Below are 24,844 nucleotides of genomic sequence, written 5' to 3'. Positions count from 1 at the left end.
ATAAGGAAGGGAGCTGCCGCGTTCCGCTGCACGCTGGCTCCCGGGAAGGCGTACATTGAGAGTTGCAGACATAGACAAACAGGCAGCTTCGTCTCGTTTCCGTAAACATCAATCTGATCGTCCATCCCATCATACCCCCGATCGCCCGTCCGATCACCCATCCGATCATTGATCTGATATTAAATACCATCGTCAATCGGATTATCACGTCTGTCCTTGTTCAGGCAACGCCTCTATCTATTCCAGTAGAACTCTACCTCTTCTCGCCATAGCCAGTTCGCCTAGGCCAAGCTGCCCATCATGACGGCCCCGTCTGTCACCATTAACTACTCTCCAAAGAGACTGATCGTTTGCTGTGATGGCACCTGGATGAACTCGTGAGTGCTACCGATTCCGTGTCCCGTCTCGGTTTCGCTCACACCAAGGTGCTAACCTGTCATACAGAGAGAGCGGTTACGTGAAGCCCTCACTTTGGAACCGTAAGGGCTCCCTCCAGATCCCGTCCAACGTGACCCGTATCTCGAGATGTTTCCGCCGTAGGTGTAGTGACGGTCGTGTCCAAATAATCGAGTACGAGTCGGGCGTCGGTACGGGGAGCAACACCCTCGACACCCTTACGGGTGGTGCTTTTGGTCTCGGTCTCGGCGAGGTGAGCATCTCCTTCTGGACTCGGCCCACTCTCATCCTTCCTCGTCCTAGAGTGCAGGGCTTACGTACCAGACAGAGAGTTCGCAACATATACAGCTTCCTCTGCGCCAACTACTGCGATGGCGACGAAATCGTTCTTGTCGGTTTCTCGCGCGGTGCCTACATTGTCCGTTCCGTCGCCGGCATGATCACCGATCTAGGCCTCCTCACTCGTGAGGGTGTAGAGCACTTTTGGCCCATCTTCAAGGACATGGAGAACTGGAACAACCACCACTACCGCGACGAGTTTCCCTCGGAGCCATTCGACAACAAGCCTAAGGGCGACGGTGCTGCAGATGTCTACCGGTCCAAGTTAGAGAAGGTTAGTCTGTTACCCTCTATAACAGAACGTCAGTAATGACAATGACGAATACCAGCTCGGCATGACCCGCGTTCGGCAGGAAGAAGGTAATGGAGAGCTCATCAAGGTCAAGGCCGTTGGTAAGTAGTCCTCGAATCTTTCATTCAACAATAACCTCCTTTCATCTAGTTGAAGCACCTTACCTTTCATATAAACGAGAAGCTTGGCTAATTATGAACAGCCGTGTGGGATACCGTTGGTAGCCTGGGCATCCCCCAAATTTCCTGGCTCAACAAGCTTGGCATCTATGCATCGAACCGAGAATTCAGATTTTGGGACACAAGCCTTTCAGACAAAATTGAGCACGCCTTTCAGGCTCTCGCCCTCGACGAGACACGCTACTCTTTTCAACCAGCAGTATGGGAGCGCCTAGAGGCCAATCGACTCTCGACTGATCTCCGTCAGGTATGGTTCCCTGGCAACCATGGGAACTGCGGTGGAGGCTGGAACGACCAGGGGATGTCCAATATCACGCTTGCTTGTAAGTTGACGTTTATCCATGCTTCGTTGTCGGCTAACACAAAGCCACGCAGGGATGATGGACCAGCTAGCCTCAATTGGCGTCGAGTTCAATCACCGCGTCCTTGAAAATTTCGTGCAACAGTCCAACTTTTTCTACCAATCTCAAAAAAAGAGTGCTATGCCGTGGGCCATGGAACCCATCTACGGCCAAAACCAACCTCTCCGACCTTGGGGCCTGGGCGCCATCCAGAATACGTCAAGTCGTCTTTACTCATTGGCCGGCACGATTACCCGCTCGCCTGGTCTATACAAACAGGTCAACGCTGAAACGGAGGCCCCAAGCGCCTATTTCCTCCAGGATACCAACGAGCGAATTCACTCGTCGGTGCGGATCCGCCTGGCCTGCAAAGGCCTTGGACTCAACGACGTTGGCGTATGGGACAACCCTGCCATGAAAAACTGGAGACTTGTCCGCACAAAGGCCCAATACAAAGATCCGGTGCCAAACCACCCGGCTTGGGAGCCAGAGAAGGACGGAAAGGCATGTATGAAGCATCCTTCTGAGTGCGAGGACGGCCGCTGGGTCTGGGAGTACTGTGGGCCGAATAAGAACGCCCCCACCAGCCCTTTGGCAAGAGTTATGGTTGAGGAACCTCTAGGACCGTTCGAGCGTTACTTATTGAAGTTGACCGGTGGCACCCCCAGTGTATACCAGCATGCCTATGAGAACGCCCAGTAATTCTGAGAAGCGTTTGTTTGTTTCTTCCCTATAGTGCAGTTCACCGACACATATATAGTATCGCTATGCATAACAACCTAATACGCACAAACCCAGGGTGGAATGCGGGCGAAGGTTGCCACAGAAGTCCGCCGAGCATGTGTGGAGGGAAAAGGAAAAGAAAAACGCCCGAGCCGCGGTCCAGAGTCCGTGAAGGCTGCCCTAGCCGGGTGGTTTGAGGTTTGGCATATGCTCTGTTTCTATGTCTGTCTTGACTAGCGGACCCGTGAATAGGTATACCCTCCAGCTCCACTGATTCAATCTGTTTTAATACCTCAGCGGTAAAGCCATGACACCTTTGATGCCAATAGTTTGGGCAATATCCGTCTCTGCGTGCGGCGCATAGACCATGGCCATATCCAAGACAATCGGATAGATGATGTCGGATGTCAACTGCTTCTATTCTCTATATCCTTAGAGTTACATAAGACTTAGCCAAACGAGCAAGAAGCTTGCTGGTATACTGGCACCCCTGGTCTGTCTGGGAGTAGCGAGGACACTAACGGACGGAGCCACATCTCGCGGGCTGGTTCTTACGGTGCTTGGCTCATGATACATAAACACGTCTGCCCCCGCAAGCACAGATAAACCATAACCACATAGGCTTCCCCTGATACTGTTGAGTGTGCTCATAGATGCCCGGGATCTACCAGTATACCCAAACTCCCCGTCAGCATTCCAGCTACATCCTATGTCCCTTCGCCCTTCCCCCATCTAAGCCGCCCCTACAGCGCAGCCGTCTGCGTGAAACCAACTATCATGTGCCTCTCTATACGGCCTATTACAGTGGTCTTTGTTGCGCTCCAGCCCCGCCGTAGCGTTTAGGGTCAATTCGTACGTCTCGTCTGCTTCCTACCTTTCCACAGGGCCTGTCTCCCTAGAACAGTCCCCTCCAGCCAACACATGCATAGTTACATCCATGCTATACACGACTAAGAAAACATGACCGTTAAGCGAGGTCGCGTGTTAGAAGCTAAATGTTCCTTGGCTCGTTCCCTCGTGATGACGGCTGGCTGGCTGCAGCGGCAAAAATGTGGCGCCAGGGATTGTTGCCACATCTAGCATCACAGGCTGGGGACTATCTTGACTGCATATGCTGCTAGAGTGTGATGCGGAGAGAAAGGGGGTTAGAATGAGGATGATCTTCGCCATAGAACGGTCGGAAGAGGGCTTCGTAGCCTCTCACGGGGGGGGTTAACTCACTCACCAACGGCCAGGCCGACGGGCTCAACTCGCTAGAACCACCGGAGGCGATTGCCAGACGTGTCAGCTTCGGGAACTGCGGCTTTCCTCCCGGGTTTACAGACAGGAAGGAGACGTTTGACGAGCTTCAACTCAGGGTCAGATTGAGGAGTAGCGAGGCAGCAAGTCGGGGTACATAGGTCAATAAGGCCATAGATAGACGAGAAAAGAAGCGATGTGTGAAGGGGGTGGTGGAAGAGGGGACTAAGGGGCGGCAGGAATAGGAGAAGGGCCCTCTGGGATATATGGCAGAGCCTTTAGTGCTTGAGAGAGCGAAACTGGAGGGATTCTCGACGTATTTGGCGACATTTTATACCGTTCCATATGTGTAGATGGATGATGGTGTTATCGGTTCGGGCAAACGCCAAGTCAAATATCGCTGACCTCCCCCCTCCCACCGGTTTGGTCTCAATAGTGTCACATACAGTCTGCGAGTGGTCGAGAACACCGTCTGGTCACACGGCTGCTCGTTCTCTGGATACTGTCGTTAGTGTGCAGGTAGTTTATATCAGAGGAATGGCTAATGGGATGTTCTGAGCAGAAGGGAAGGGCGCTCTTCTCCTTCGGCACGTTGGCATGTCACAGAAGAATATGGAAAGTAGTTGGGCAATCTAACCAAGAGTATTCCGACGCCATCAATGTTGGCCTCCATTTAGACGACATCAATTATACTAACGACACTTGAGCCCCCCCCCCCCCCTTCCCCCTTGACCATAAGCGAAGACCCCCAACGCCAAAGCAAATTCTATATCCGGGGGCATGTATAGGCAGCAAAGCCGGAACAGTTGGCCGACTCAACCTCCTGGCCCATCCACCAAAGGGCCGCCCTCGACTACGGATTCCAGAGCCCCCCTCCTGCCCCTTCCTCGGCCTCAAGCCAATATAACTAGTTGCACTGTGGTGCACTGTGGCTATCAACGGCTACCCAGATCTATGAGCTTGATAAAAGAGGTGCTCCATTCACCACGAGACAGTTGCAAGCACCTGTAAGGACCAAGTCACCGGATGAAGGCATACACTGAGTGCATCTGCGATATCGTTCGGTGTACAAATTCAGCAGCGGTGGTCTCTAACATCTGGCGTCGTCCGTGTAGAGGGCGATGGCTTCGGACATGTTGAACAGGCTTCGACGATGCAAGGAACCTTCCCCCCCCCCTTGCAAAGGTCCGAGGATGACTCGAAAGAGGAAAACTAGGGCGGATAGGCTACGATAGGTTGGTCGCGTGGTAAAGGTTATGGTGCGATGGACGCCGGAAGGGGATCGAGGCAAAGTGTAAAAGAGCTTGTGTGCTTCGCGGAGATGGATTCGAGAAAAAGGTCGAGGTCCCTTTATATACAGGCCGAAGGGCTGTCGTACACATGGCGGCTCAGTGGTGCAAGCCACCCCCCCTTACGAGCCACGGTTCGCCCATTCTGTCCATGCCGGCGACTAACCAGGCGACCAACCAGCGGCCGCCCTATTGGCAAATCCAAGCATAAGGCAAACCCCCAACAGACTCACTGCCACATTTCATAGCGCCCCCCACAGGTCTTATCCAGGCAGACACCAGGCAGACCAAGGATGCAGCGACGCAGCTGCGCCTCGCCGATGTTTATTTAGGACGCCTTACGAAAAGGGGGGCGTCGCCCGCCTCACCTTGGGCGGGAGGATGCAGCGTGCTGATCCCTCATGTTTTCGTGCATGCTTTTTGAGTAAAAGCTCCGCCTTGTCGACTTGGCTTCCAAAGTTGACGGGTCCGGCCAGTAGATGATCCGGCCGCCGCAAGACGGACCGTATCAACACCCCTCGAGGCACTGTACGACGCATATCCCTCCTCGAACCTACCGCAGCTGGCAGTGCGCGTCCATCAAGGCCTCATCATGGCCTCCCTTACACTCATTACCGAGGGTCTTTCGGCCTTCACTCCCGCTCAATGGTGTCAGATATTCTTCGGAGTCTCCTCGGCGACCGTTCTGGCTATACAGATGATCCCCAAGGCTGCCCACCACCTGCTCCTCGATTACGGCCCACGTTCGCTGGCCAGTACCGGTGACCAGGCGAAGGAGTCAGCTGGACCCAAGGGATCGAGTATTTTCATCAACATGGTCAGGGCGGTGGCCTCAGTCGGCCAGATCCCCCACTCGTGGTTTATGCACTTCTACGTTGCGTCAGTCGCGAGCTCGGTTTTCTGGGCATGGCAGTATCTCCAGGGTGGCTCTGCCATCGCATCTATCGCAGCGCAGCAGGCAGCTTCCGGAACTCCGTCTACGAGCTTCGAGCAGACGGTCCTTGCCTGGGCGCTTATGGCTCTACAAGGTGGGAGGAGACTCTATGAATGTCTGTTTGTGATGAAACCGGGGTCTTCCAAGATGTGGTTCGTCCATTGGTTGCTCGGACTGGGATTTTACCTCTGCATGGGCGTATCCGTCTGGGTCGACGGTTCAGGCGAGTCTCTTTACGCCAGCCCCGCCTCCGGTTTTCACTGACCTTTCTTAGTTTCCCTACGAGAGACAACCAAGCCGGATTTTGGGAGACTGCTGTCGCCTGCCGCCGTCATCGGAACGGCTACGTACTTGTACGGCTGGACCAATCAGTACCTGTGCCACAAACACCTGGCCAGCCTCAAGAAGTACTCGTTGCCAGACCGTGGCCTTTTCCGATATCTCGTCTGCCCCCACTACACCTGCGAATGCCTCATCTATTTGGGCTTTGCCATCACGGCCGCTCCGGAGGGCCAGTTCATCAACCGCACTCTCCTATGCGCCCTATGGTTCATTGTTGCCAACCTTGGCACAACAGCTGACGGAACGAAGCAATGGTATGCGCAAAAGTTTGGGCCTGAAAAAGTGGCCGGTAGATGGAGAATGATTCCGTTCATCTTCTAGGCGCACTTGAGCCGCAACATCATTTCTTCCCAAACAACCCAAACTTGGCCCCAAGCTTCGAAACCTGCATCACGTCGCGATACGTGAGGCTTGTTCTGGTTGCACGGATGTTCCGGCCGGCAGCGAAATCGGATCTCGATCGCAGGAGGTCCCAGTTCGCAATATTCTCGGCTGAAAGTCCAATGTCCTCCTCAATATCGGCAATCCCATGTAGGAAATCGGTGTAAAGGTCGTCCGTCGTGACGAGGAGGCTTCTAGGTTCCTGGAGAATGCGTCCCACAGGCTCCGGATCCAACCCGCCGTCCTCTTTGCTTTGGTAAAGGTTCAGGCACAGGCTTGCTCCAAGGCTGACAGTGCACACGACTGGATGATAAGCAGACCCGTCCTGTAGCTAGTATGAGATTCAAAAGCTCCTCACATCAACCACCTACCGTGTACTCAACTTATGCGGCATGATTCCAACTCCAGGAGGATACTCGTTAATCAACACATGGTTCGGCCGCTCGTGAGGGCTGTCGGCGAAGAGATTGGACGAATCAGGACCGGCGACAAGAGGCAAGGAAAGAATTCGCGAGACCACGGGCTCTTGAAGCCAGTGTGGCAAGGAGGCGTCAATCAGCTTGTTGTTGACGAGATCAGACGGCCACGTTTGAAGACGTCGATGAGTCAGTTGTTTCCAGCGTGGTTTCGGCGCATCAGCTATCTGTTGCGTGACGGGGACCGGTGGTTAGCCGCAATTGCAAACTTTGGGGAACGGATTTTTTCTCCTTTTGAGGGGGGAGGGGAACAGAGGCATCGTACCTTTTGCAACAGGAATTGTTCCTCCTCCTCTGATATAAAGTTTGCGATGTAAAAAGACGATGGCGGCAGCTTCTCGATCCTGACGTCGTCAAGGGAGGCTGGCAGATTCACAGCTCTCGAATCCATAATGGCAGGCTTCGCCCCACGTATGCAAGTTGGGGCGCAGGTGGTGCAATTTGGCGCTGCGCCCAATCTTGTGTATGGGAAATGCCCAATAAATTACGTGACTTATTGCTGATGTGGATGGCGAAGTCGAAAAGATCAGGTATAGCGAAGCTTGTCGGCATGAACGAGGGGTATCAGGTCAATCGTCAAGCGTGTGAGCTCAAGCTCCGACTGGAACGTGGTGGGTGTGGGGAGCCTAGCACCTACTAGTAAGTAGCCAAACGCCAAACGCCAAACGGCTCCGGGTTAAGCTGGGAGGATCCAGGCAAGTGGGTGAGGAGACGAGAGCGGGAAGGTCATGTGGGGAATCGACGAAAGGAGCTGGAAACAGAAGAAGATGCGGTGCCTTGATTGCCTCACGACCACGTCGAGCCAGTTTGCCCGTCGCTTTTGCAAGTCGTCGCAGGCAGACAGGCAGAAGAGGGACGAGGGTGTGTTGGGTGGCGTCGGAACAAAGGAGGCAAGAACGGGACGCTTGCTCCAAGGGGCGCTAGAGGGAACCAGGCGCCGGCAGGTGTTAGCTACGGCAGATAGGAGTGCATGACCGTCAAGTGTCCGTTCCCAGTCACGCCGGTGCGGCGATGCTCAGGCTGCCAGGTGTCGAGAGCTCACTGCTTTCAGACTCGACTATGATTCGCTGGCTGAATTCGAGATGCGACGACGAGGGGAGGGGGAAAGGAGGAGCCTGCTACGACGCTGGGCTCTGGAGGAGGTTGGGATTGGCCGAGGTTGGGGGGCATTGGGAAATCGAAGGCTTGGGTACGTAACTTTCGGGTAGCACCAAAAGGTCAGACCTGCAGCAAACTGGGATGGCTTGAGGTTTCCCACCCAGGTACCTACCCAGACACCTACACGTAGTGTGATGCACGATGTAGGCAGGTATCGGGACAGCGAACTAGGTACCGTAGTAGTATGGAAAGACCAGGCCAGTAATGCTGCGGGGGGATGGTTTTGAATTGAGATCTTGAGGACAATTTCCGACGGCTGGCCGTCCAGGGTCAGGTGGTCCATCATCATGCACCCAGCGGTGCAGCTTGCAGAGCCAGAGCCAGGACCAGAACCAGAGCCAGAACCGGAGGCGAAAAAGGAAAGGAGAGAAATTAGCGTCGCTATCTCTCAACCTTCCATGTAAGTACCTATCTTTCTGAAGCAAGGTGGGTGCCGGGGCTACGTAGTAATTCCAGGTGGTATCCTCGCCCATCCTCGTTTTGGGTGCGTATATCGACGGTACTTGTCTTCTCCGCAAACGACCGCCCATCACCCAAGTACCTCGAAATCCAGTTCTATACTAATTATGTGGCCTAGTTCTGACTGCATGTGTGAGCGTCGCGGTGCCCACCTCAACCGTCAGGCTGCCACTGCTACACTACTGACTGACACCGCCGCCGCTACTACCAGGTGCAGGCTCTCGACTGCCTGCCTGGCCTGTCTGTCTGCCTGCTGTCGGTGCTCCTCCTGTCTGTCCCGTGTCCCAAAGCCCAAGTGTCCCCCCTCGGGTCCAATCAAAGATGTGGCGATCAGACTTTTGACTCCGACGACCTCTCGCGGCCCCATTTTCTCTACCTTCAGCCATACTGAAGCGTCGAGCGTCACTGCCAGAGCCTTTTTTTCCGCATTACTTACCCACGCCGCGTCCATCGAGCCTATACGCATTATTCCCACTCGGCCAGGCGCTTTCTTTGTTTTTTTTGTTTTTTTTTTCCCTTTCATCGTCGACGTGATCCAGTCTCTACTACATCCAACTCTACCACCCGCCATCCACAATCGACGCCTGCTTCGCGCGACCCCCCGTGACTGCTCTGCCCATTTTCTGTTAGGGGGTTGTCGTTCCACCGACTGAGGAATCGTCCACCGACCACAATCAATTCAACCAGCACTCTCGACTCTCTTTCTTTTGGCCGACCCTTGGCCAGGATGGTGCTGGCCGGTTTTTCGACCTCTAGATAAATGATATGGATGCGCAGAATGCTGCCGGGTCCGACAAGCCGAAGCCCGTCGCTGCTGCGGAGAAGCGACCGGGCAGTCACCAGCCTGATGAGTCCAAAGAGTCAACCGAGCCCAACAGCAAGCCTGCGAAGGCTGCGGACGAGTTCATCAAATCTCCGCCTCATCTGCCCAAGGACATCAAGTCTAGCGTAATCGTATCGCGCGCTCCCCCCGCCGCCGACTACGCTCCTGCCGACCGAGACTCGGATGCCGAAACCATCGTGCTGCCTGGTAAGGATGGTCACTCGCCCTCCAAGGTGAGGAAGGTGAAGCACGAGGATCGCAGCGATGGAGAGCCCCCGGCACCCCCGCCCCTCCGCAAAATCCGTGATGCCAGCGCTAGCAGAGACGGCGACAAAGAGAAGATGGCCAATCCTCCCCGCCTGTCCGAAACGGCCTCCTCGCTCGGATTGAAGAAGAAACGCATCCACGATCAATCGGTGAGGAGCAAAGACGGTTCCAGTGGCCTCAGTTCGGCTCCAACCTCGCCTCCCCACCACATGCGTCGATCTGGTGGGCACTCCGATACCGACACGGGTGCTGACCGTAGGAAATCCCCCAAGCTGTCCATGAAAGACCGAGCCAAGTCCACCGATAGGACGATACCCCACAAACGCAAAGCTTCCAGGGCAGACTCGGAGGACGAGGCGGAAAATCGAAAGGCCCGACGGCAACGCATCATCGCGGATCACAACGGTGGCGTCGAATCTCGCGCGAACCGCCTGTCCAAGGAGCCAAAGTCCTCCTCTTCATCCAAGAGGGAACACGACGGCCACTCAAGCTCACGCACCAGATCCGTATCTCCCCACCAGCCACGTGCCCACCGGCGGAGCGTTTCGACGCAGCTGCCTGCAAACTCTTCCAATGGCCTGAGCCACAAGAAGAAGCGCTTGCCTCCCCCTCTGCAGTCAACTGATTACCATTCGGACGAGTCCTCTGCCAGCGGCAGCCCTCATCCCCGGAGCTCCAAGCTTCGCAATCTTTCCACACCCGCCACCGCCGAGTCAAACATGTCACCCGCCAAGATTGCGCCGCACAAGAAGCACCTCGACGCACACGGCCAAACTTTCCTTGCCAGAGCATGTGCCAGAGGCGAATACGACCTTGCTAAGCAAAGACTGGGTGAGCGACCCGAAGACCTCAACGTAGCTGATTACGCTGGCAACACGCCACTGCAGATCGCTGCGATTAATGGTTACGAGGATATCGTGAAGCTCCTCATCGACGCCGGCTGCAACCTAGACTGCGTGAACTACGACAAGGACACACCATTGTTGGACGCCGTCGACAATGGTCATTTGGGAGTAGTGAAAATGCTCCTCAACGCCGGAGTCAATCCTCGGAAGGCCAACTTGAGCGGCGAAGAACCTTTGGATCGAGTAAGCGATGATCTGGAGAACGCAGAAGAGTTCCGGGCTGCGCTCGTCGAAGCAAAGTCCAGACAGGGCGATAGAAGGCGCACATCCGAGGACCACCATCAGACCGACCACCCCGATAGTCGATCTTCTCACGGGCCAGACAGCCCTCGACGATCACCGGCACCCTCGGCTTCTCACGCGAGTGGCCGTCGGGCCGGTACCGTAAGGGCAAATAAAACGAGCAACCACTTGCTGTATATGTCACTAGACGATAAGACACTTCGACAAGCTGCTGGCAAGGGAGACGAGGAGACTGTGACGCGGATTCTGCAAGTCAAGGATGGTTGCGATGATTCCGAAGCCATGGTTGCGGCTGCTCGAGGTGGCCACGAGGTGGTTATCCAGCTCCTGCTCGCGTTGGGCGGCGCAAACCCAGATCCTGCTCCCGTCTCGAGCATGCCGCCCGAGTTTGCAACACCCATGCTGGCCGCGATTGGTCAAGAAAACATCAAGGTTGTTAGATTGCTCTTGGATCAGGGCAACTTTGACCCGACGCGGCGGTTCAAAGGCGAGACATACTACGAGATTGCCCGACGCCGACAAGGAACGAACTGGAAAGACGAGGAGCACATGCTCAAGGAAGCTTACGATGCGTACAGAAAGTCGCATCGCGACATCGCCAAGACGAAATCTCCGAGTAGGCGCGAGCGCGAGAAAGAGCGCGAAAGGGAGCGGGAAAGGGAACAAGACCGTGAGACGAAGCGCCAGGGCCGCAACGAACTCAAAGACGAAGCTCGGCCACACAAGCGCAACCTTTCTAGCCCCCCACGCGATCCGGAGAAGAGGAAAAAACTTTCTACTCGAAACGTCACCAGTCCGAAAGAAAAGCGACGGGCTGACTCCTTCCACGACGATCAGGCTTCACCAAAGCGTGGTCCTGGCAGACCTAGAAAAGAGGACCGATTACCAACGATCGCCGTATCAGACCGAGAAGCATCCCCTGCACTATCGCAGAAACAATCAATCAAATCTGTGAAACGAGCAGAATCCGACGTTGCTGCCATGTCGTCTGAAGGGGAGGCTGCCAAACCTCGTCGGAAGTTGGTCTCCAAGGGGGAACTCCGCGGTGAGAGAGAGAAAAATCGACGCGCTAGTATGGTGTCCGCCACTTCATCCATCAAGGACCCTTCAAGCCCTCGCGACCCCAAGCACGACGACCATCCCGAGAAGCCAAAGGGTGAGCCCCTGTCAGAAAAGTACCACGATCGCACCAAGGCTCTCAAGAGGGACGAGTCTAGAGATCGGCTTTCTGTCTCAGGCGACAACTCTTCCAAGAGGCATCGGTCCAGCGTCACTCCGCCCCATTCGAGCATGGGCGATAAAGACGAGGGCGAAGCTCCCGTGAAGCGAAGGCGGCTCGATATCGACGGCAAAGAGCGACGACCAAAGTCGACAGCATCTCCCGACGACCCCCACCGAGCTTCTCGCGACTCCCCCCTGCGATCTAGGTCAAGCTTGAGGGACCAGGAGGACAGCGATCGCAGACCGTCCAAACCCAAGGCCGACCCTGACGGTCACAGAAGGGAGTCCGGCAAGTCCAGTAACAGCGATAAGTCCAGCATTCACGTCAAGTCTGAGGATGTGGACACAGATATGCCTGATGCGTCAGAAGTGAAAGACACGATTGAAGCGGATTCGCGCCTGAAGAAAGACCGTGAAGATGAGAAGAGACGCCTGGAAGAGAAAGAAAGGCGGCGGGAGGAGAAGCGTCAGGAGGAGAGGAAGCGCCGGGAGGCCGAGGCGGAGGAAGCTCGCAAAAAGGAAGAAGAACGCCGACAGCGGGAGGCGGAAGAGAAGAAACGAGAAGCCGAGCAGAAGAAGCGCGAAGCCGAGCAAAAGCAACGCGAGGCTGAAGAGAAGCGGTTGAGAGAGGAAGAGGAGGTCAAGCAACGCGAGGAGCAGGAACGCAAGCGTAAGATTGAGCTGGAAAAGAAGCGGCAGGAAGAGGAACTGCGGCAACGACGCGAGGCCGAAGAGAAGAAAAGACGCGAAGAGGAGGAAAAACGGCTTCGCGAGGAAGAGGAAAAGAAGCGGCGCGAAGAGGAGCTGAAGAGAAAGGAAGAGGAGGCCCGGAAGCAGCGGGAGGAAGAGGAGAGGCTTCGTAAAGAACAGCTCGAGCGCGAGGCTGCTGAAGAAGCGCGTCGTCTCCGTGAAGAGGAGGAGCGCAAGGAGCGTGAACGAAAGGAACGTCTCCATCGCGAGGAGATGGAACGCAAGCGGGTTGCTAGAGAAGCCGAGCAGCGCCGGATCCTCGAGGAACAAGAGCGTCTACGCTTGGCAAAGCTACCTCCTCTGTTACGTTGGTTGGACACTTGCCCCAACCCCAAGACTCCCGAACTTGCGGCCAAGTTCAAGCACATGCAGGGGGTGCGGTACGACACCATACGCCCGGAAGCCACCGGCACGGCCGACGGCAGAGAGCAGTGGGTGCTCAACACTCATGTTGCGCTGCTTCTTGGAGAAAAGGATCTCGCCTTATCAAGATGTAAGTGCCTCAGCGCGGGACAAAGTCAGGATATCACTAACAGTAATCCAGACACAGGTTGGGAACATATCCCGGTCTCAGATCTCGCCAAAAAGGTTATTTGGAGACTCGAGTCAGACCGGTATGCCCTGATCAACGAGGGCCTCTACGAGCTCGGAGCCGGTCTATCGGATTACTACGGCGAAGGCCAGGACCCCTTCAAAATGAGCTACCGCACGAAGGAAAGGCTCCGTGGCGAAGCGAGGGAGAAGTTCCTGAAGTTAGACATGTTCTTTGTCAAGGTAAGTGCTACAGTCCGCCCCTTGCAAGTAGGATAATGACTAACGTGTCTTTAGGTGTCGGATTTGATGTTCATTGTTCCGAGTGTCCCTCACCTCCGGAGTCTCAAAATGAGCGTCGAGTATCGCGAGCTCCCAGACGATGAAGGCCAACTTTACGGGTGGAAGGTCCCGCAAAAGTGGAAGGAAGATTCGGACGCTGACCGATTTTACGGATTCGCGCCGAGGAACAAGTATTACATCGACGGTGTCATGGTCGAGGAGCAAAAGCCCGGAATGTCTGCCACGAGTAACACTCCCTTTCCCGAAAAACGGGTCCCTCGGAAGGGATTGCAGCAGGTTTTCCCAGGCGACCCCGACTATGCTCGCGTTTGCAAAGAACAGGGGCTGGATCACCTCTTGAACGGCACGAAACCTCCGGCGGCGCTGCCTAATGGCGGGCATTTGTCGCCGAGAAGCCGGTCGAATACGACGGAGTCATCGGTCGAGCCGTCGAATGGCTCCCAAGCTATTGTTCCTGGCCCGACACCCGCGCCGGCGCTCGCTCCTGTACCGGCATCAACTGAGCCGAAGCTTTTACCGAACGGAGTTAACGGCGTCTCAGTTTTGGATTCCAACTGAGTTGAGTTGATTCACGAATTAGATCACACGAGTCACACTATTTAATATACAACAATGCGCATGCCTCGCAGTAACGCCCGGAAACGATACATGATTAACCATCGGAGTCGGCAGAAGTCTCAGAATCGCGGTTGAGCATCTGGTCTAGCTGTCCGTCCTGTCGCTACTCCTTGCGGCTACGGTTCGAAGAACCGATCGACATTCGGGTTCGAGACGTCGATGAGCTGCCGCGCTAGCTCCAACGGCTTTGGATGACGGAGCACTGTATTTATGAGACAGCCGTTTGCAGTATTTGTAAAGACGAGGAAATAAGACGTGCTTATTTGTAGGCAAACGATGGACGAAAGACGGTCACGGCTTGAAAATGTTGGAAGCAGAGCTGGGTGGTCTGGGATGGGGTTTCCAGGCGCAAAACGTAGATGATGAAAATAAACCGTTCAAAACGCACTATTCTCCCTATCTCTCTACTGACAACCCCGTGAAATTTTCGCATCTCACGACGCTATTTGATGATTTGCTGAGACGCAGGGCTGAGATCACGAAAGACTTTTTGAATTGGAATGAATCAGGCTCTGTCTGACATCACCAATGAGCACCCAGGCGACCTGACCAATGAGAGCCGCCGAGACGGCAAAAAGATGGACGGCCACCCCCGCCAAAATTTTATACATCGTATGTGCCTTTGGCACCGCCGCGCCCCTCCCCGCCATTTGCCCCCTCCGAAAAACCCACCACCACAAAGCCACCAGCTTGCCAGGACGTTATCACCAATCCCAGTCCAATCCAGTTCAAATCCTCCGTCATTCTACCCTAAACCCGGACAGCCATTTCCTCTCTTTTGTCCGCCGATTGCGTCTGGAGAACTTGCGCATCTGAGAGAAAAGAAAAGAAAAAACCCAACACCAAAACGCATCACGAACACATTCGACGAGCCTTCTTTTTCCTTCTTTTCCTATCCTTTGCTCTGTGATACCCCACTCGCTTTCCCGAACTTGCGCTACAGCAGATCTACAGTCGGCATTCGACGCGCGCGCTGAACAGGCCAGGACAGTTTTCGGTCCCAACCTAGCCCTTCCATCGAGTAGCAGCGTCTTCGGGACGAGGAAACCGCAACCATGGCGACTACGGTGGACAAGGTATGTTCGGCCTCATAACCCTCTGCTTCCTTGGGCCCTCGTGCCCTGCCGTATTTTTTTTGCTTGCTAACCTGTGGATTGCGTACAGATCAAAGATATCGAGGCCGAAGTACGTTTTCAACCCCTCCTCCATCATCATTCTCCTTCTCCTCACGACTCCTCTCGCGATCGCCTGTCGTCAACGACGTCAAATGGTTCCCTCGAACCCCCTTAGCTGATCCGGCGAGGGCTTTCCCTCCCCCCGCGGCGTCGTCGGCAGCACCCTTTTCCAACAATCAGCACCTCGAACCCCCTTCAGGTCACACACATATGAACCGCATGAAGAGGCGAGGAAAGCTTCAGGAACGTGGACTGACCATGAAACCTCTTCTCACAACAGATGGCCAAGACCCAAAAGAACAAGGCCACATCCTTTCACTTGGGTCAACTTAAGGCCAAGCTTGCCAAGCTCAAGCGTGAGCTGCTGACGCCCTCGGGCGGTGGTGGCGGCGGCGGTGCCGGCTTTGACGTCGCGCGCACGGGTGTCGCGAGTATCGGCTTCATCGGCTTCCCGTCCGTGGGGAAGAGTACGCTCATGAGCAAGCTAACGGGCCAGCACTCTGAGGCCGCCGCCTATGAGTTCACGACCCTGACGTCCGTCCCTGGTCAGGTCACCTACAACGGTACGAGAAATCCCTGTCCTCCATGGACGTGAGCAGAATGAGACGAGGGTGGATAAGAATCAGGAGACTAACTAAGTGTGTTCAGGTGCGCCGCTGCAAATCATCGACTTGCCCGGTATCATCGAAGGAGCCAAGGACGGTCGCGGTCGTGGTCGTCAAGTCATCGCCGTGGCCAAGACGTGCCATCTCATTTTTATCGTGCTCGACGTCAACAAGCCCCTGACGGACAAGCGCATCATCGAGACAGAGCTTGAGGGCTTTGGCATCCGCATCAACAAGAGCCCGCCCAACATTACATTCAAGAAAAAGGAGAAGGGCGGCCTCAACATCACGAGCACGGTGCCGCTGACGCACATTGACCACGACGAGATCAAGGCCGTCATGAACGAGTACCGCATCAACTCGGCCGACATCGCCATCCGCTGCGACGCCACCATCGACGACCTCATTGACGTCCTCGAGGCTAAGAGTCGCAACTACATCCCCGTCATCTACGTGCTCAACAAGATCGACGCCATCAGTATCGAGGAGCTCGACCTGCTGTATCGCATCCCTAACGCCGTGCCCATCAGCTCCGAGCAGGGTTGGAACATTGACGAATTAATGGAGGCCATGTAAGGACTATTTCTGCCCCCACCCTCCTTTTGCTTTCAAGGCCCCCTCCGCCCGGATGGTTGCCCCCCTGAGCGGCAGCACAGCCGAGACAATGCCAAGGGCTATCGGACTCTGGAACATTGAACTTGCAAGAACCCAAGCAGCTGACAATCGCTCCTTACTGGCGCGTAGGTGGGAGAAGTTACAACTCGTTCGCGTCTACACCAAGCCCAAGGGCAAGCTGCCAGATTACTCCCAGCCCGTGGTGCTCCGTTCGAACAGGTGCACAGTTGAAGACTTTGTGAGTACCGACCTCGTCATTTCTGAGGCCGCCTCCGACAGCCGCCTCGATCAATACGGCGCGAGCATCCTTTCCCGTCTGAGACGAGGGGCTGTGTTGCATCGCTTGCTCGTTTGCTTTAACCAAGTGCTGACTGAAACGTTTCCTCTTCACAGTGTAACCAAATTCACAGGAGCATTCTTGAACAGTTCAAGACTGCCATTGTGTACGGCAAATCTGTAAAGCATCAGCCTCAGCGCGTCGGACTCGCCCACGAGCTAGCCGACGAGGATATCGGTGAGACTCTTTGTCCTGTTACCCCCTTCTTCTTCCTCGGTCTCAAGGCGTCCTGGCTCTCGGGCTTTTTGTTCAGGCATTTGGCCCGGTCGAGGAAAAAGAATTGGGCCAAGAGAGAGAGAGGCAGATGTGACTAACATCTGGTGACTTTAGTAACAATCGTCAAGCGCTGATGAACGCGGCAACAAGCTAATCTGCGCATGGCGACAACGCGGTCGCCATGCCCCCACGTCTGGTTGGACAAGGCGCCGGGCGAACCCCCTTTGGTGGGAGAAAAAAATGATAACAGGCCATTTGCTTCTTTTCCTCGCCTCCCCTCCCCTCGAGGTCTCTTCTGGACCCCGAGGTCTTTTTTCTTGCTCGCTGCAACCTCAGCCGACACCGGTTCTACAACACGGCGTGCAATATCCAAATAGTTTTCAGCAATTTGAAGTGGCATGGCAGGTATCAACACAGACACACACACTCAGACACACAGACACCCACACCCACACATGTGCGTAGTCGGTCAGTCCGGAGTATGTGCTGCCAACTGCAAATCAGAGACTGTCACCTTATTCGGGACAGGGACGAGTTGTGGTGATGGTGGTGCCACTGCGTATGGGCACGCGGCCGCAAGCTGTCCGGAGAGCGTTATCTGGTGGGTATCTACCTACTTTTGCCGCCCAAGGGAGATGCGCACGAGAAAAGGCGATGTTGGGTCAGTCAAGCAGCGTTCTCGTTCTAGCATGATAGAAGAGGAAGAGATGCAAAGACAAAAGGAGAAAAAAGTAAAAGGGGGGCCGAGGAGGAACCTGGCTTGCGGAGTGTTGGCTTAATCGAAGCGGCTTCTGGACTACGTCTCCATAGTTTTTTTTTTTTTCTCTCTTCCCCTCTTGTCCGTCATTTCGCCCCCCTGAGAGGTACGCTGTATGTGTGATGTTATAGCTTCGGGCCAGTCGGGTTGTGTCAGAATTGTGAAGTCAGGGCCGTTGGGCACTACTACGTGAGCTGCGCGGCGGAAAAGAGTGCCTGACTTGTACAAGCTTCTCCCAGTGTCGTATCTGTGTGTAGGGATGGCGCCGGCTGGGACCAGAGCCTCGCTAAACGCCCAAGAGTTGTTTCCCCCGTCGTCGCTCTCGCGTGCCGTTATCGTTGTATCAACGTGATCACGGATGGGGGACAAACTGGCCGTGGGCCATTCGGGCGCACCCCACACACGCCACCATTCGGTGTCGTCGGTCAGCAAGTGGTATGAAGGAAAGATCATGGACGGCCTGCATAGCCGATGGCCTTTGTTTCTGCGGCCGCACTTTTCCCAGCAGAAGCGCAGGGTGCATATCCTGTCTGCAAGAAGCACCACATGCCCGCGCGGTGCTTGGGTGCTCTGCAATACCTCTCCGCACGGGACAAGAGGGTGGGTGGGAGAAGCATGCAGCTTCAACGCCCACATCCTGTTCCTGGTGCATGGGCTGGCAAGAGCGGGCAGATGTTTGGGCGAGCCGGACGGGGGACCCCCTGGAACGAGGACAACGTCGGCGCTTAAACCAGAGCCAAGATGGCACCCTTCTCTCCCCCCCTCTCTCTGTCTGCTGCCACGCTCATGAATCTGCGTCGAGAAGGAATCCGATACCGCTTGTGCCAATGCCTTTCACTGCGAATCCCGATGAGAATCGTCCCCGGCGGGATACTAGTAGTCCCGTGCCTGGATCTTGCTTACTCTGTGAAAAGAAGGGGAGGGGGGAGCTTTGGGATCAGCCAGACGCAAGCCCTCTCTATGACCACCTTTCACAAGGCTTGCTTTACCGCCCATGTCAAGCATATTTTGTCCTCGCGCAGTCCCGGTTCTCTTTTCTTTTCTTTTTTAATTATTTTTTTCATTGCAGAGCGGATGTGTCAGTTAAGGATGGACCCACCACCCCCCCCCCCCCCCCCCCCCTTCCCAAGCGAGCCGTGATCTCATAATCTCATTTTCATCTTATCCGAGGAGGACGACTGGGAGACGTCTCAAGTCCGCGATATGTGACGAAGGGAAGAGAAGGGGATTGCAGAGACTATGGTAGCAGCGAAAGTCACCGGACGATCTTAGCTTCTTGTCTCGACGCCGACTCGAGATTACCGGCGAGCAGATGAATGTACACCGTGCCTTGCAGCAGATACAGATGAGGCGAACGATGGGCGATAGGACACAGACCACGGGAGAACGGCTGCAGGGAAGACACGCGCAGGGGCAACACAGACCGACGGACGGCGGCGGATGCTGCGCTGCAATGTTGCTCGCACTGACTAGGTTCCCTGCTTGCTCCAGGGCGACATGAATCAACCAGTAAGTAAGCTGTACGGATACTGGCGCAGCTAACATCCTCTTGGGGAGGCTTGATCGCGAGGGCTAACTTTGGACGTGCCGTGTGTGCTTACACAAGATGGTAAGCATGAAGCCTTAGTCCGGGGTGGTGTGTCACCGAAGGCCCATATGGTAGGGCAGTCGTCTTAAGTTGGGTGGCCAACTGGCAGGCCATGGGACTCGAACGGGAACGTCTCCGCAGTCATGCTGGGACGTTGGTATTTCAAAGTCGATTTTTGCGATCATGGGTTCTCAAGGACAAGTTCTAGGGAATGATGCGCGGCAGAAATTGGGTATTCGACGTCGAAAGCCACTAGCATGGGCCTTCCTTCCTAGCTGTATCCAGAACACCCAGCGGCGCAAATCGAGATAAAGCCTCCATTCGCTGCTGCAATAGTCCGTTTCAATGTCGCCTTGATGAATCCCGTTATCCATCTAGAACGTCGGTGATACGATGCGAGGATGGGTCTTTGAAATGAGACTTTTTCTTTGTTCTCTTGGAGCTCTGCATTCCGACATGTCCATCAATCATGGACGTAGATTGACAGGCACTTGTCGTCGTAAGATGAGAGTCTTGTTCCCATGACTGGTGCGAACTCAATGCTGAGCGATCAGATACTGATTCGGGCAACGTTCGAGTCGGTATAGTCTAATGTTCCGCCAGCCTAGGCTAGGATGTCGCCGGAAGGGCCCGCTTCATATTAAGAACGGCGCATGTTGCGGGCCAACGCGGGTGGGTGCTGGTCGACCCCGGGCTATGCCCCAATCGCAATAGCATGTACACTTTGGCCAAGCGCCCAAGCTCTCTAGGACGAAAACAACGTCCTGAGAGGTTTGGCCAAATCCTTCGAGAGCTTGAGTGGGTGGATGGTTCAGGAGGTTCTTGCACTCAACGACTTGTCCAAACGGAAATCAGTCCGCGACGAATTGGCTTCGCCGGAACCGCTTCAAGCGCGAATAATGACTCCTGACCAATGTTAAGTGCGGTAAAGTCTGATGAAACCAAGAATTTGGTCCAATGAGAATGCCACAAAGTATTCGAGCGTTGCTGTTGGCCAGCAACAACCCTCCAATATTTGAGCTTCAATCCCAAACGGTGCATACGCTTGTCTCCTGGCTTGGAAAAGGAAATCCGGTGACCTTGTGGGGGTATAGCTCCCCAGAGGTGATGATGGTGCTGCAGAGCGCACAAGAGACATCAGGGTTCCACGATGTGAACAAGTGGACCGTCGCTGGCGATATTGCCCTAATAATTGGCCTCTGGCTAGGGAAGTCGGAACATACCTGTCTCGAGGCCCGTTCCATGATGAGCTAGCCGGATCTGTCAAATTGCATCAAAGCTGTTTGTTCTCCCACCGCATGACCACAGCAGGACTGAGGTAAGTGGACCGCACAAAACTGACCACATGGACCGACAATCTTAGCGACCGCAAGTCGTGTTCAAGACGGGACGTAGCTCTTCAATTACGGTCCACGATGAATACGACGAAGGTGGATGTCGGTTTAATGGAGGTTAAAGCCTCGTAACAAGACCCTGTAGGAAACCGAGCACCGATGGCCTAGAGGGTGCGTCATAGTGCTTTAGGTGCCTAGGCCTTTAGCCCATTATCGGGTAGCATCAAGGCTTCATGAATTGTCATGGACATCCGCATATCAAACTCGGGACGTGAGATTAAAGCGTTTGATTTGAAGGCTCACGCACGTTTTGGTGTAGGACGAGTCGTGGTATTCCACCAGACTGGGGAAGCCCCTCCATGGCCGAATGCATTGATCGGCATAGCCTGCCGTAGGGGTTTATGCTGGCAGCTCTGCCAGGTTAAGTCGACTTCACTTAGCCGAGGCTGACAAAATGGTATGCTATTTTGATTATTGCTTACAAGTTACGAGGAGCTGAAGGTTGCTTACCGCAGCCGAAAGCGATAGCAGTCCGTGGGGAAATGACCGGGTATCCGTCTGCGAGAGGTGTTTGTTATAGGGCCATGAGGCCACACCCCCTCCCTCAATGCTCAATGGTGCCTTTGGACACCAAGACGAGTGTGGGACATCGGGGTTGCCCCTCCGCCCCTGGTAGCAGAGTAGGGCAAGGATGGGGTCAGGTTGCCGGCAGACCATCCTCAAAGCCTCAATCGATGGCTTGGCAGCTTCGATGAAGGGAGAAATGAGGTGGAAACGGGATGATGTATCAGCGTCGTATGTTGGAGATAGGGACTGTAAAAGGCGTACCAGCCGAAGGATAGTTTCGTAGCTAGTGCTGAGTTATGCGCACATGGTATCGATGCAGAAGGGGGTGTGGTGGTGGTGGCGGCGGTGGTGAGGTGAGGAGTCGATATTTGACAGAGCTGGCTGGGGCTTTGCTCGAAACGGGACCTGATCGGAGGTTCATGTGGTGCGAAAAGGCGCTCTTCTGTAACATTATTCGCACAGCTGTTTGGCCTCGTATTCTTCGAGGGAGACTCTATAGCGAATCGAGGCAATGACGAATTGTCGGTCAGAACGGTATCCGTAGCAGAAGTGTCAGATGATGAAGTCGTTGAGTGGATGTGGTTCCAAAAGATCAAAGTAGGTGCGTAATTAGATGGTCACTGAGTAGGTAAGCTGTGTCGGAGCGGCTGGGTGGAGGCAGGTATCTGGAGGACGTCGAATAGAATTGTACCAAGCCGATCAGCTAAGGTGGTTGGAAGGTAAGAGTGTTGGAGCTCTGGTCCTGTCAGGGTCTGCAAGTCAGAAGTAAGCCTCCTACTGGTTCTTTTCGCAACCCCCCGGCGACGACAGCCTTCGACCAGAGATCGCTTGTAAGTCATCTGAAGCGTGGAAGAGGGGAGTGGTGGCTAGAGGAGCTAGAGCTTCATGAGTCGCAACGATGGAGGAATCATAGGCATGGCCCTATGGGAGGGGGAGAAGCAGAGGATAGATAACCCCTCATGGACCGGGGGTGTCGGTCGGGTCCTTGGGGGGGGGGGGGGGGTTTTCTTCTTCCCTTTTCTTCCTTTTTTTTTTCCCCTCTCTTTCCATCCCCTCTCTTTCCATCCCCTCTCTTCCCCGCCCATCTGTCTACCTACTATCTTTTCTTTATTTGCTCCTTCCCTCTCCTAGGTACTCCTCATCCTCTGTTCGAACCTCGTTCGTTCGAGGAAGGTACGTAGTACGGATACAGACCATGGCGGTACAAAGTGGGTCCTCTTTCGAAGTTTAGAGCTATGAGAGGTCCACCAGTCCGTCCAGCCAGTCAGTGCGTGTCGCTCACAGTGCACCCTACTCAGATATCCCTGTCCATAGGTACGTCTCTTGAGGTCTTGGTGGGGCGACGGAAGGACGGGTGAGCCACTGAACGCTCGGCCACCGGCCCACTGCCCAAGATGGGACGACGTTGTTTCCTTCCTTACCCTTTGGCGTTCCGTATCCGTCCATGTGTATGGTTTCCTGTCATATTGCTGCCTCGGGATACAACGTACTTATGGAAGAGACGCAGGCAGGCGGGAGGCAGCATCGATACATCAGTAGTATTGCTCTTCCAGCCCACTCGGCCAGCCGTGAGGTTGTTACTTTGCCGTATACCATCTTATCACACGTCGTCATGTTTGCTGATTCGATGTCTAGCTCTCGTCTCGCTCTAACAAGGCACTACTACACCACAGTACTCGTCGCTTACACTGGCAACGGTCCATCTATCGTCTGGTCTCTTGCCGCGTCTTGTCAACTAAAGCCCTTGCTAGGGCGTTCGTAAGTCTGGGTGATAGAAGAGGAGTCTACTGCCGCCCCTTGTACTACCGCTCGCAAAGCCATGCCTTTCAGGCTTGGGCTACCCGACCTTAGCTGCCTGCATCTCAATCTCATCTGTCTTCACACAGTTAATGCGTCGAGCCCGGCAAGGATGCGAACACTCCGTCCAGCCTGAGGATATTTCTCTCCGTCTTGGACCACGGCTCCAGCGAGCATGGCACCTAATAGTTCGTGGGTGCCCGCGTGTCGTGTGGGTGGTAATCTCAGCGCAAAGCAGGTCCTGATGTCAGCTCATTGGCGCGCAATTCTTGTTTTCAAAGCCCTACTCAGCCTCTCCTGGTTATTGATCGTCCAAGCAACCATTTCTGTAACATCTCGTTTTTGGCCTTTCTTTTCCTTCGCCCATCTGTTCCATGCCCGCAGGCTGTCGTCACGTTCCCTGGGTGATACAGAATCGGAGTGTCCTACAGAATCTCACTATCCGCACCACCGGGCCACCCACCCAGAAAGCCGTCAGGATCAGCTCTGCCGCCCTTGGTTAAAAAGCAGGGCGGGGCGCGGACGCCAAAGTATTGGTTGCTGTGACTGGTTAGCGGCCGTTCGCCTACCAGCATCGAGCGGGCGAGACATGAGGGAAAGCGAAGGCGAGGCTGGGTCTAGACGACGCGCTACAGGACGAGACGAGACGAGACGAGACGGAACCGAATCAGCACCTAACTAGTGCCTGTGTGTGGCTTGCTCTACTCCCGTCAAGACCGTCTTCCAGTTCCAGATGGGCCGTCGTTTCTCGCCCATGCGGCAACGGAGACAAAACGGAGCCAGTGGCTTCTTCTAGCTCCTCTCCATATCCCTAGCCGTGACGGCTTCAAGGCCTAGGCTAGTTGGATGTCAATCCACTATGATGTTTTTTTGTCGGAAAACACTCGCATCGTCGACAACCATCGCCCAGGAATCCCATAACTCCGTTTCGTTGCACCTGCCATTTGCTTTGTCTCCGACCTTCTGCTCACGCCGGCTGCGAGGGCCAAGTCAGATCAACCACTCCATCCTTCTGTTCCTACCTCACCCCTGCAAATATCATGACACTTCACGCATAAAACTACCGTCGCTATGTTTCGTTGGATGGGCTTCTTACGTGCCAAGCTTATCAGGCCTGCGGTTACTGCCGGCGCTTTTTTCCGACAGACAACTCAACCATGGAAACCTGTGCCTAGTTCTCTTCACATTGTGCCATCAACCAAGGGCAAGACAGTCTACGAACTTCTTACTCCTTTTCGTCTGTCCCGGGCGATTACTTGGTGTTAGTACTTCTCAAACCCCCATGTCATTCTTTGCCGGGTCTGGCTGTTACCACACGACCCCCAGTCCGACTTAGATTCGACCATATGCCCACCACACGCCCCAGGAGCAGGTGGAACACCCCCCCCCCCCCTTCTCAAATATCCTTGCCGGTACTTACATACCTAGTACCCGCCGCCTTTGCCTGCGTACTACGGCCCACCACCACCCACACAACCCTCATCCTTCCGTGTGCTCGGTAGTATTACTATCTGAGAAGCCCGCCTACCCCAACCCCGACCTGCCAGTTCTGTCTTCAAGCCTTGCCTCGTGCACCGCGGCGTCTGACCCTCGTAGCGTACTATTATCTTCTCATCCTACTGGCCCAATTCGACTCTCCGGTCC

At 54.9% G+C, this 24,844-nt stretch overlaps 10 protein-coding genes across 10 annotated transcripts; 6 read left to right on the top strand and 4 right to left on the bottom strand.

Moving 5' to 3' along the window:
* Positions 1–300: 300 nt before the first annotated feature.
* Positions 301–2,249, top strand: LY79DRAFT_586671 (uncharacterized protein; the record flags this gene model as incomplete). The annotated part of the gene is made up of 6 exons (XM_060560673.1): positions 301–377; positions 445–649; positions 725–1,009; positions 1,065–1,128; positions 1,230–1,529; positions 1,582–2,249. 6 exons carry the CDS (start codon positions 301–303, stop codon positions 2,247–2,249), a joined length of 1,599 nt encoding a protein of 532 aa, XP_060419321.1.
* Positions 2,250–5,390: 3,141 nt separating this feature from the next.
* Positions 5,391–6,395, top strand: LY79DRAFT_586670 (3-oxo-5-alpha-steroid 4-dehydrogenase; the record flags this gene model as incomplete). The annotated part of the gene is made up of 2 exons (XM_060560672.1): positions 5,391–5,949; positions 6,007–6,395. 2 exons carry the CDS (start codon positions 5,391–5,393, stop codon positions 6,393–6,395), a joined length of 948 nt encoding a protein of 315 aa, XP_060419320.1.
* A 327-nt stretch (positions 6,396–6,722) lies between these two features.
* On the bottom strand, positions 6,723–7,490 carry LY79DRAFT_250779 (calpain). Its single transcript, XM_060551854.1, has 2 exons — positions 7,197–7,490; positions 6,723–7,098 (listed from the first exon to the last, which is right to left on the bottom strand). Exons 1-2 carry the CDS (start codon positions 7,320–7,322, stop codon positions 6,823–6,825), a joined length of 402 nt encoding a protein of 133 aa, XP_060419319.1. The 5' UTR covers positions 7,323–7,490; the 3' UTR covers positions 6,723–6,822.
* Positions 7,491–8,864: 1,374 nt separating this feature from the next.
* LY79DRAFT_623302 (uncharacterized protein) lies at positions 8,865–14,645 on the top strand. Its single transcript, XM_060562077.1, has 3 exons — positions 8,865–13,250; positions 13,302–13,531; positions 13,586–14,645. The coding sequence occupies exons 1-3, from the start codon at positions 9,314–9,316 to the stop codon at positions 14,147–14,149; spliced, it is 4,731 nt and encodes a 1,576-aa protein (XP_060419318.1). The 5' UTR covers positions 8,865–9,313; the 3' UTR covers positions 14,150–14,645.
* A 1,019-nt stretch (positions 14,646–15,664) lies between these two features.
* Positions 15,665–17,291, top strand: LY79DRAFT_586668 (TGS domain-containing protein; the record flags this gene model as incomplete). The annotated part of the gene is made up of 5 exons (XM_060560671.1): positions 15,665–15,947; positions 16,033–16,561; positions 16,734–16,842; positions 16,998–17,118; positions 17,272–17,291. The coding sequence occupies 5 exons, from the start codon at positions 15,665–15,667 to the stop codon at positions 17,289–17,291; spliced, it is 1,062 nt and encodes a 353-aa protein (XP_060419317.1).
* Positions 17,292–19,032: 1,741 nt separating this feature from the next.
* LY79DRAFT_250664 (uncharacterized protein) lies at positions 19,033–19,576 on the bottom strand. Its single transcript, XM_060551851.1, has one exon. It carries the CDS (start codon positions 19,457–19,459, stop codon positions 19,076–19,078), a length of 384 nt encoding a protein of 127 aa, XP_060419316.1. The 5' UTR covers positions 19,460–19,576; the 3' UTR covers positions 19,033–19,075.
* A 1,369-nt stretch (positions 19,577–20,945) lies between these two features.
* LY79DRAFT_250687 (uncharacterized protein) lies at positions 20,946–21,996 on the bottom strand. The gene is made up of 3 exons (XM_060551852.1): positions 21,792–21,996; positions 21,319–21,649; positions 20,946–21,266 (listed from the first exon to the last, which is right to left on the bottom strand). Exons 1-3 carry the CDS (start codon positions 21,852–21,854, stop codon positions 21,136–21,138), a joined length of 525 nt encoding a protein of 174 aa, XP_060419315.1. The 5' UTR covers positions 21,855–21,996; the 3' UTR covers positions 20,946–21,135.
* Positions 21,938–22,374, bottom strand: LY79DRAFT_250660 (uncharacterized protein). The gene has a single exon (XM_060551850.1). The coding sequence runs from the start codon at positions 22,240–22,242 to the stop codon at positions 22,021–22,023; it is 222 nt and encodes a 73-aa protein (XP_060419314.1). The 5' UTR covers positions 22,243–22,374; the 3' UTR covers positions 21,938–22,020.
* An 825-nt stretch (positions 22,375–23,199) lies between these two features.
* On the top strand, positions 23,200–24,134 carry LY79DRAFT_250595 (uncharacterized protein). The gene is made up of 3 exons (XM_060551848.1): positions 23,200–23,388; positions 23,439–23,837; positions 23,916–24,134. Exons 1-3 carry the CDS (start codon positions 23,293–23,295, stop codon positions 23,994–23,996), a joined length of 576 nt encoding a protein of 191 aa, XP_060419313.1. The 5' UTR covers positions 23,200–23,292; the 3' UTR covers positions 23,997–24,134.
* Positions 23,749–24,580, top strand: LY79DRAFT_250634 (uncharacterized protein). The gene is made up of 2 exons (XM_060551849.1): positions 23,749–23,837; positions 23,916–24,580. Exon 2 carries the CDS (start codon positions 24,060–24,062, stop codon positions 24,534–24,536), a length of 477 nt encoding a protein of 158 aa, XP_060419312.1. The 5' UTR covers positions 23,749–23,837; positions 23,916–24,059; the 3' UTR covers positions 24,537–24,580.
* Positions 24,581–24,844: the final 264 nt, after the last annotated feature.

This window comes from Colletotrichum navitas (assembly GCF_030913465.1).
Source record: "Colletotrichum navitas strain CBS 125086 chromosome Unknown LY79scaffold_4, whole genome shotgun sequence".
NCBI classification, from domain to species: Eukaryota; Fungi; Ascomycota; class Sordariomycetes; order Glomerellales; family Glomerellaceae; genus Colletotrichum; species Colletotrichum navitas.
This window is presented reverse-complemented; position numbering and strand designations above follow the sequence as displayed.